The sequence below is a fragment of the Carassius auratus genome, chromosome 16 (genome assembly GCF_003368295.1).
Source record: "Carassius auratus strain Wakin chromosome 16, ASM336829v1, whole genome shotgun sequence".
Lineage (NCBI taxonomy): Eukaryota > Metazoa > Chordata > Actinopteri > Cypriniformes > Cyprinidae > Carassius > Carassius auratus.
Genome location: NC_039258.1, coordinates 13,553,337 through 13,563,915, shown reverse-complemented (window position 1 = coordinate 13,563,915; position 10,579 = coordinate 13,553,337). Strand labels below are relative to the sequence as shown.

The following is a 10,579-nucleotide window of genomic DNA, read 5'->3' as shown; positions in this document are numbered from 1 at the left end:
ATTTTATGCTGTTCTAGCTTGTCAGTCAACGTAAGCATCACCCACAGAATAATGCAAGGACATCTCTGCCAAAGTTTTGTCCACATTTACATTTACCGTCAGGAGCCACTACTGATGTAGGCCTAAGTAAAACATTCACTCTTTCTGGAATATAAATTGTTAAACAGATTATCCGTGTTTTTAATTTAACAGTTTCAACTTTTCCATTATTTAACACTTTTATTTATTTATTTCCCTCAAGTGCAGGAACCTTGAGAAAACTCACCTGACTAAAACTTTGTAAAAACCCCCTAGACCTTGATTAGCTTATGTGATTGGTTATGGCTAGTGATAATCTCTGCCAAAAGTGGATCCCGAGGGTCAGAGTTGAGAACCAACCCCAGCTCTGTTTATGATTCATGGGGAATTTAAAAAAAAAGGAGTTGGTGAATTTGTATGATTATGTGGTGGTTGTGTACACAAATACCAAGTAAAAGTGAATTATACCTAATAGTTATCCTTTTATTCAAACAAGTCAAGTCACCTTTATTTATTTAGCGCTTTAAACAAAATACATTGCGTCAAAGCAACTGAACAACATTCATTAGGAAAACAGTGTGTCAATAATGCAAAATGACAAAGGCAATTCATCATTGAATTCACTGATGCCATCTCTGTTCAGTTTAAATAGTGTCTGTGCATTTATTTGCAATCAAGTCAATATCACTGTAGATGACGTGACCCCAAACAAGCAAGGATAAATGGTAAAATCCTAAAACTTCCCATCAAACTGAATCTAACCGCTCTGAATATAAATCATTATAGTAGGCTTACCATAGTGATAAAGCATGAGTTTAAAAAAAGATTGTTATGTTCTGTCTCAATAATTAATTTTTTATGAAAAATAAAATGAGAAATCTTATGTAGTGTACAGTTCAAGTTTTTCTTATAGGAATGATGCTACATATACTTCTAGCATATTTTTTTTTTTTTTGCATTTTTACCCCAGCAAAATTCTTGTTTTATGTGATTCTTTCAATTTGCAGAAATGATCCCCCAGGGATAATAAAAAACAAACAAACAAACAAAAAAACACAAGCAAACAAACAAACTAAAAACATTTGCCTATGTCTCTTCACTTTTTGATCTCCAGGATTTGAAATTCACAACTGTATTTCCTGCATAAGACACCATAGCGAGTGAGGCAAATATCTGAAAAGGAAAAGAACAGAAATTTGTCATTCAGGTTATTATAGGCTACTGCTGCAATTTATTTTTGTAATTGCGAGACACACAAACAATGCCATACAGTAATGTCTCTTTACTTAATGTCAACTCATTATTTCAGTCCAGGAAAATAATCAACTGTGGAAGGAAATACAGGTGCTAGGCTATAAGAAAACAAGAGTATTGCTAAACTAATCAGGGATGTTGCTTTTCATACCGTTGATGCCACCCAGCTGATGAAGTAGTAGCGCCCCCTAATGGCCTCATTCAAAGATATGGCACAAAACACAGCTGCTGTCAGGTACAATACAGAGGCGCTGCCATTAAAGCATACTCCCTGTGAATTAACAAGCATTTAGTTTAACGAAAATTTGGTTAAAAATAAATCTTGGAAATTCATTTGTGTAGTTTAATTTAGATAAGTTCAACCAATATTTATTCAAATCTACGCACCACAATTTTCCATGGGATCTTGGGAATCCTGGTGTGGGCCATAGTCAGGTATATGAGGAAGAGAATGACAGTAAGCACCCAATAAAACACTGACACAAACATTACCCATCCCAGTGCAGGAATATGGAGGTACTCCGTCCCACCAATCAGGGTCCACACCAGAAGCCCAAACACCTGGAGGTTGAAGATAAAGCACAGACACTCAACTGACTGAAACAGAACTCTTTAAACACACTGAATCTGATCTGAAACCAGCCACAAGAAAGCAGATAATGGGCATCACATGAGATAGCATTTCTGTATCTCAAATAGAGGCCTAGGCTAGTGTCTATGACACTAGTAAAGCCATTGTTGTTTGAATACAGGAAATACACAAACTGATAAAACATATAACTTGAATGCACTGTAAGGCACTTTTGATAAATGCATCTGCAAAATGCCAACTCATATTTTTAGGACCTGAAAAAACATTTTAGAAGTTAGCTGTAAAAAAAACATTTTGTCAAACTAAATAAAACAATGACAATCATGTTCTCTAAGCAGCAGAACTGGGCCCAGCCACCACTCCTTTACACCATATTGTTCTCCAGAGACTTCCCACCCTCCCTTCCTGTTATAAATTCCTGCAAAGAATTTCTCACTTGGTTCATGATATTACAGGAAAAATTATTTTGGGTTTGGAAGACAGAGCTAGCTATAGATTAGACCAAGAAAGGGAATGCTTAGATTTGACTCAGAGTGTGTGGTGGAAGGAAGAAGAACAATACAAGCCGAAAGGAAGAGTTTGTTTCCAACTGTTTTGGTTGGTCCTCTTCCTCTCTTTCCTTAGTGAGTAATTATCTTCATGAGCAACAAAAATTCTTACATTTTGTTGTTCCTATTCACCATATACTGTATGGTTGCAAACTATTCCTTGTGAAAAAGAAGTGTACTTGTATTGAATATAGCAGTGCACTTCCAATTTAGTAATATGTATATATAAACCTGTTTGTGCATTTGGTAAATCATGCTAAATTTAAAAGGTTTACTGTATATTTCAAATCATGTTTAACTATTTTTTTTTCTCATGCTTTAAGTACACTTACTCTGTGTTGTGTTAACTAACATGTTAAAGCATGTTTTATCTAATATTACTATTACAAAAGTAAGTCAATTTCTTACTTCGTATATAGCTTCATTATTGCAAATGTGTAATTAAAAATATATTCAAATGCATAACGTTTCAATAGCTATTCATTTTTGGTAGCCTAACTGAAGTATATTTTAGCTATAGAGTCAGTAATATAGGCCTGCATTTGAACTATATTTCAAAGGCCAATAATAATAGTAATAATAATAATACAATAGGCACTGTAAACTTTTAGCTGCATTTAAACTACCACACAAATTTGATATATGTTACATGTTCATTCAATTGTAAATAGCATGCAATTATGCTTCCTAACATTATTTAATTCACACTTAAATGCATAATTTTAAATTAGAACTATATTGTTTTCATAATAAATATATAAATAAATAAATAAAAAATTTACAGCCGATAAACAGTGCAGATTAAATAAAATAAATGAAAATAATATATAAAAATATATACTGAAATAAAAGATTTCCAAAACCAGTTTCACTTTTGCTATATTATCAAGAGATACATCTTTGCATTCTCTTCTGGGAAATGGAGAGTGGAACACTGTGCAAAAAGTGTCCTTTTCTAAGCAGAGATAACTCCAGTCTAGATTAGTTTTCTTTTAATCTAAATCTTGTGACTTAAGCCAATACTTAGAGACCATGAAATGTATTACTAAATGTATTTCTAAACAATGTTAGATTGATTCAGCTATACTTACGATTTCTCCAGTCATAAACACGCCAGAAGCAGAGCGAATAAAGTTCCCATCATAATCCAACTTGGAATGTGACAAGCCTAAACTCTCTATATTTGAGCTCTTTCTGGTTCTGTCGACAATGGTGCTGGTGCTGTCGGTGCGGGACTCGGAGTCGATCTCCATTCTAACGGAATTACAAAAACTCCCGGAATAAACTAAGAAAGGATCCCTGCTTCCGAAATAAAGGAAACCTACTATGGTAAAGGCTTAGCCAATAAAAGGGTTGTCAGATTCGTGAAAGAATCGTTCTTTTTGAAACGGATCTTTTTAATGAATTTGCTGAACCGGTTCACAATCATAATATTAATCGGAATGCATCACTCTCAAGCATCACTTCACTGACTCATTGAACCGAGGCGAGAAGACTCGCGATGATCCCCTAAAACAAGAAAGAGGTAAATACAAGAACAGACGCAGTAGTAAGTTGATGGAAAGTAATTATTGTGCTTCCACGTATAATCTGCATTCAATTGCTATTTTGCTCGTTCTGATTTAAAGGCAACGTATTTTACGCAAACCAATTTCTATAAAATTATAGTGCTGAAGCAAATAATTACAAAATAAATCGCCAACCAAATCAAAACGATTTTGAGCAATTTATTTAACTGACTTTAAAATAATTAGCTTGTTTATTAGCGAACAAGGCCTGGTGAACGGAATTATTATTATTATTATTATTATTATTATTATTATTATTATTATTATTATTATTATTATTATTATTATTATTAGCAGGCTGGTGCTATTGAAAAGTTACTGAAGAGAGTTAGAATGATCAAATTAATATGAACAAGCCAGTCAAACCATCACTGTTCTAATCTTTTTAATATCAAAGAGATAGCACTGGCATAGAATTAGGCTAATTTAGCTATGCTGAAGAGAACCCGACATCTCCTGTCGAGAACGCTTAGGCCTGATGGTGCATTAACCTTACATCATTGGATCATCCGTGAATGATCGCCAAAAGACAACAGTACATTTTTATGACCAAAACGACACAAATGACCTCACTACCCTTTTTTTCCCTGTAATAATTCCAGTATGTCGCAAGAGGGCAGCAAATCCATAGAAGTGGTCAAACGATGGTACTGGAAGGTTCATCTGTTACTGATTTAAAGTCTCTAGGCCATAATTTAACCAACCAGTGGTTTGCAGAAAATAGGCTACTAACAAAATGTTCTTCAAAACTGTTTCATGACTGTTAATTGTTTTATGTGTGATATCTTAATTACACACTATATTGTCCATTGTACTATTACTATTAAATGTTATCTAGATCGCAACATTTAAAAAGTCATTACATAACTCTATTACTGACATCATTCAATTAATTTAATTAAATTTATGAGGAGAACGACCAATTAAAAATCTATTTCTGTTACAATATATATAACACAGTCACCATAAACCTATTATTTGATGGCTGTTCACCCCATCCTTTCTGCCAGCTCTCTCTACATCAAAGGTTTGCTTTCACTTTGTTGATCTGATTTTTTATTTATGACTAAACAAACCTGAAAATGCCATGAAAGCATCTTGCCCAGCTGTATTGCTCTACCCCACTAATACAGTCTGTTACAGGCGATATCACTGAACGGGCTTTAGCTATTGAATTAAAATATTTCATTTGAGACTCCGTACGCAGCCAATATTAATACTCCATACAGGAAAGAGCGTATTACAATCCTGTAAAAGAAAATAAGAGAAACAGATGAAATTAAATAGAAATGATTTATTTATTTTTTTAAAAACCAATACTTGATTAGAAATAAAACAGTTGATAAATATGTATCATGCTTTTTCAGCATTTAAAACCCTCATAGACTCATGTTATATTTGTTTATAATCAGTAGGCTTTAAATCCAGTATTATTTATTATCTATAAGATTTTAATTGAAATGAGTTTGATTCATGAAATAAACATGCCAAAGATTCCTGGTGAAAAAAAATCACGGCAAAAATAAGATGTCCATTGCTCAGTACCCTGCATGTGGCCTGTTCGTCTCAGCAACCTCTATTTACTAATTGTTGTCCACAGCGGTCACCGTGTAGTCAGTTGTAAAGGTTATGCTTTCCTTCTTAAATGCACGGTTCCACAGAATGTAATTAAGTCATCTTAGGAGGAGACGTGCTGTGAGACTCAGGCTGGTATAATGCTTCGCGGGCAGCCATGTTTAAGACGCATGAGTTTATTTAATAGTTTAGCAGAAATTAAATTAAAGGTCTAGTTATTGTAACTGTAAAAAAGAAATAGGCCATGCAGAATATATCATAAACATTACCTACTAATTATAATACATTATAAAAACATGTATTTTCATTATATTACATTAACAAAAATGATTTCCATCATATTGTGACAGCATTCAATTCTAAGTTCATTTGAGAGGAGTCTTGGCACAGTGCATGTGTATCTCATGTACTATATTCTGAGACAGTCTCCATGAGAGTAGCAAGGTTGAAAGTTCAATGTCATACCTTTGCTTTGTACTTTAATTGTAGCTAATGGCAAAGTCAGGATGTGCGTGAGCACTGCTGTAAAAATCATTAATTGATCTTTCTTATGTTATTCAGGTTAAATATTTTCCTTTCTAATTTCAAGAAATATTCAGTATGGAAATATGGATATGCATTTTTTTTTTTGTAAATAAATAATGAAAATTTTAATCAGATGAGGGAACTAAAGCAAATAATTAAGCATACAAAAATATTCATGGGATGTTTTTCTTCTTTTTCTTCTTCTTTTTAATCTATGAACCATATTTAAATTTGTTTTTACTAATATCCAGCCATATTTGTACTTGTTCAAAGTTGACAGTAATAACAACAAAATGTCTTCTGAGTAAATTCTATTATTGGTAGTCAGAGGCACTACAAGGGCTGTTCTTATTTTTAAGAAGAAAGTCTTCAGCTTTGTCTGTGAATACGTCTTGCTCAAGGGACCGTATACTGATAAATAACCCTCATAATGCACGGATTGTTTCTGAGATAATAACAAAGACTGTTAATAGGACTGTTATGAGTCTTTAAATCAACAGAACTGTTTTGACCTCTGGGATTTGTTTATATCACAAAAGTACAGTAATCAATACTAAACCCGATGCTGAATCCATGCATTACTTTCTAATTACCAGATCTGTGGAGTCTCTGTGTATTAAAAAGATCTAGATCAGATTAGGATAATCTTAAGCCTTTAAAAAGAAAAGTAGGTGCTGGGAGTTTCTCAGTATAATTCCACATCAGAGAAAAAGAGATGGAAAATGTACAATCTGCAAAACACAATTACGTTAAATTGTAGGCAGAATTAATATATATATAAGAAGAACTATACTCAGTCAGATAAAAATACTAGATCTGATTATGATGAAACACTAGACTCTCATCTAAACAAGCTCAGAACAATCACATATTCTATGTGATGGTGATCTGTCACGGGAGCTCACTACAACATCCATTTACTTTGAGTTTTATCCCTTAATTCCAAGTCAAAGGGCTTTTGCCGTTGCAGTGGAGGAAGGGTCAGGAAGGGTCAAAGGTTAAAAGGGGGCCGTCGTGGTCGTGACATTTCTGCAATCAAACATGAGAACACAAACTCTCTGCAACCTCAGCTAACAGTTGCAACAGTATCGAGCTTGTTGCTAAAACAATCTTAAAGTGGAACTTTTTCAAACGAGTCTCGGGAAATGAAAGTCTTTCATCAAGAATTGATAGGGTAAAAGCAGCTAAGTGTCCTTTAACACTCAGTCTCTCCGTTACCTCAAACTTAATGATGACTCCAGAGGATGGTCACATTCAAGATGGAGTCCTAGAGGTAGATGAAAATCAGATCTCTCCTTTTGCACTTTTCAGCCATGAAAATGGTTATCGCGCCACTGTAAAATCCTTGAAGCAAAATTGAAAAAGGAAATTAAACCGGCTGAATTATCTTTTTTTTTTTTTTTAAATCATGAATGAAGGGTCTTTCATGGTCTCTGGAGCAAGAAGGGAGTGTGTTTGAAGGAAGAGGGTGATGGTGGGTCTGCATTAAGACATTCTCATCCCTGATGATTCTTCCTGCTGCCTTTTATTTCCTTTCCTCTTCACCCAGACTCTGACGCATTGGTAAGCCGCTCTGAGAATCATTGAAAGGGTGAACGAGGAGCCAACACCGAAGGGATTAATTATTTTGGTGTCTAGGACCAGGCCGGATTTACCAAACCACTCAGAGACACAGGCAAATCCTCTCACCTCTGTATGAGAACAACATACATGCAAACATTTTAATCGGAGTCCGAAGAGGAGCAGAGGACCATGGGAACAGATACTGCGATATGCCCATGATCAGTTTACATCTGCTCAGCCTTGGAACTGCCAGATATAATCAATGCTACCATTTGTATGAGGAGCAAAAAGAAAAAAAGAAATCCATTCTGTCTACAAACTGACCATGAAGACAGGTGATCTGAGACAGTTCAACCATTCCAATCTGACTCCAGGTCACGTGTTTGCAAATAATTTTTTACTTAGCTCAGCTATGCAGTCACAAAGAATTATAGAAATTACACAGCTCAGTATTAAATATCTGTAGATATCTACATCTGTAAATAGAAAGCCAAATTTGCAATGCTAGAATGTAAGTGTTTTGTGTTGGCTAAACATCAAAACTATTTCTAGCTTCTAAATATCTTTGTATTTTTGTTGCATTATTTTAGACGAAATGTAAAATAAAAAAAATAATTAAAATTTTATATGTGTGTGTAAGCTGGACCACAAAACCAGTCACAATCCTTTTTTTTTTTTTTTTTTTTTTTTTTTTACTGAAATCATCTCAACGTTGAATAAGGTTTCCATTGATGTATGGAAGGATGGATGTTAGGATATGACAATATTTGGCCGTAATAGAACTATTTGAAAATCTGGAATCTGACGGTGCAAAAAAATCGACTTTAAAGTTGTCCAAATTAAGTCCTTAGCGATGCATATTACTAATTAAATATTACATTTTGATGCATTAGGAAATTTCCTAAATATTTTAATGGAAAATATAATCTTTACTAAAGATGGCCGCACACTAGAGGATTTTAAAGATCAGGAGGTGTGGCCTGATTTATGGCTTGGTTTTTTGGGTTTTGTCCCCAAAATCCTCTATTCTGTGGTGTCATTACAATTATTTAACTGCTCTCAATTGAGACAAAGCGTCCCAGAACTCAAATCGTAAATATCAAACATGTCAACGTCGATTATTCTCCATTTGTTTCTCTTCTTTAGTCACGTTTGATCTCGCGAGTCTCCGTGAGATCTCATGTCACTGTGAAATCGTCCCTACAATCGACAAGTGTGTGATCACGCGGTCTGGTCGAATCGTATATTGTGAATTGCGAATGAGTTCAGAGAATTATAAGGCTAAAAATCTTCATGTCTGTGGTCTCTCATGGTTTTAAAATCATGGTTGCAGCCAGCTTAAATATCCAAATTATTTTTGACATAAAACAAAAGTCAATCATTTTGACCCATGTTGGCTATTGCTACAAACATACCTGTGCAACTTTGAGACTGGTTTTGTGCTCCAGGTCACACAGCTATATGAATGAGGAGCCAACACCATAATAATAAAATAAATAAGCGTTTAAAAAAAAGAACAAAAAATAGTACTTAATACTTTTTAATAACTCTGTGCGCATACAATTTATGAAATGGATTTATCCATTTCATGAATTAAGTTTTTTTTTTTTTTTTTAATTGTACAAATAAAACATTCCTGGGAATCTCTCTTATTTGAGTGTCAGTGATGTGCCTGTGTAGAAGTCAGGGCCCTCAGCTGGGGCCCATTTCACAGTGCTAATGTATTTCACCCAGCTCAGTATGATCCACATCGCCGCAGGTGATCCATGTCAGCTGCCTCATTTACACTGGCCCGATACTGGGGACCTTCTCAGAACATTACGTTCATGCTGGAAAACTGCAGTCTGTCAGGCCAAACGACCACCTTCGATACCGTGCCAATGTCCCATGCAAGCTACATCATAAATGTACTGATTTAATTTGATCTTTTTATTATTTGACTGCAGTCTTGCTGTTAATATTCAGGTGTTTACTGGAAAAAATAAGTGCTTTATAAATGTATTTATAATTTCTCTGGAACTGTATCCAGCCCTACCACAAAAGAGAAGGTGAGCGCTACATGAGAATGAACAGCAAAATAAAAGTTTTGATTGACAGCGTTCATTATATATTATTCACAGTATGTTATTAAAACATTCTGAAAGATGGTTTTGTACACACAGGTCTTTAATATTTCTCTGGATTTTGTATGGTGTTCATATGTGCCTATTAATTATTGATTCATATACTATAAAAAATATGTTGTTGACGCCGCCCTTTGCCCAGCCCTTGCCCCACTGAGCATCCAGAGCTCAAATCTATTCTCCTAAACGCCTCCCTGCTGCCAGAACAACACACAAACACACACACACAAATACTTTCCGCCCTCCTCCGCAGTCACTTGTCAGCTAAACCAGATGTCGCCTCATAATTGGCTGATGTGGGCACCCACAAAAGCGAAGACATTATTACATACAAGCACACACACACACACACACACACAAACTCCAGACGCCGTTGCACCCCATCCCACATCCCAGCATCTTCTTCCATATCCGAACCCAAACAAGCTTCCTACACTACAATAAATAAAACCGTCTCACACTGGCAATTATTTAAGCCCGTATTGCAGCCAAACATCAACAAGAGAGAGCGATAATCAAGCCGGATGTGATTTAATCCCACAAAAACAAAGCCGGGGCGAGGTATAAAAATGGCGGAGGTAGTTGTGGGAGATGGAGAGCAGGTCTGGTCTGTGGTTGTGTTGGTGGATTACTCCCTGACACAGAGAGAGCATATCTAATCAGCATTCTTGAAGCCAAGCCGGGGTGAGAAAATAGATCCCAGTCTTAGTCTGGCGGCCCCCCTGCTGTGCTACCTGTCAAAGCCAATATTTCCCCTTCAGCTCCCCACAACAAGACCACATTTACCTCCTTTCATATATTACCCATCATTCC

The 10,579-nt window shown here is 35.3% G+C and overlaps 1 protein-coding gene across 1 annotated transcript; it reads right to left on the bottom strand.

The window, feature by feature from the left end:
• Positions 1–623: 623 nt before the first annotated feature.
• On the bottom strand, positions 624–3,731 carry cmtm8b (CKLF-like MARVEL transmembrane domain containing 8b). Its single transcript, XM_026285144.1, has 4 exons — positions 3,504–3,731; positions 1,660–1,833; positions 1,424–1,543; positions 624–1,191 (listed from the first exon to the last, which is right to left on the bottom strand). Exons 1-4 carry the CDS (start codon positions 3,663–3,665, stop codon positions 1,105–1,107), a joined length of 543 nt encoding a protein of 180 aa, XP_026140929.1. The 5' UTR covers positions 3,666–3,731; the 3' UTR covers positions 624–1,104.
• Between the last annotated feature and the right edge of the window lie 6,848 nt (positions 3,732–10,579).

What these genes read in the sequence shown, in the direction of transcription:
- cmtm8b (XM_026285144.1), bottom strand. Translation starts at nt 3,665, where the DNA reads ATGGAGATCGACTCCGAGTCCCGCACCGACAGCACCAGCACCATTGTC. An exon ending in AGATCCCATGGAAAATTGTG is followed by an intron (nt 1,544 to 1,659) that starts GTGCGTAGATTT and finishes GTTAATTCACAG; the next exon opens with GGAGTATGCTTTAATGGCAG. An exon ending in TCAGCTGGGTGGCATCAACG is followed by an intron (nt 1,192 to 1,423) that starts GTATGAAAAGCA and finishes TTTCCTTTTCAG; the next exon opens with ATATTTGCCTCACTCGCTAT.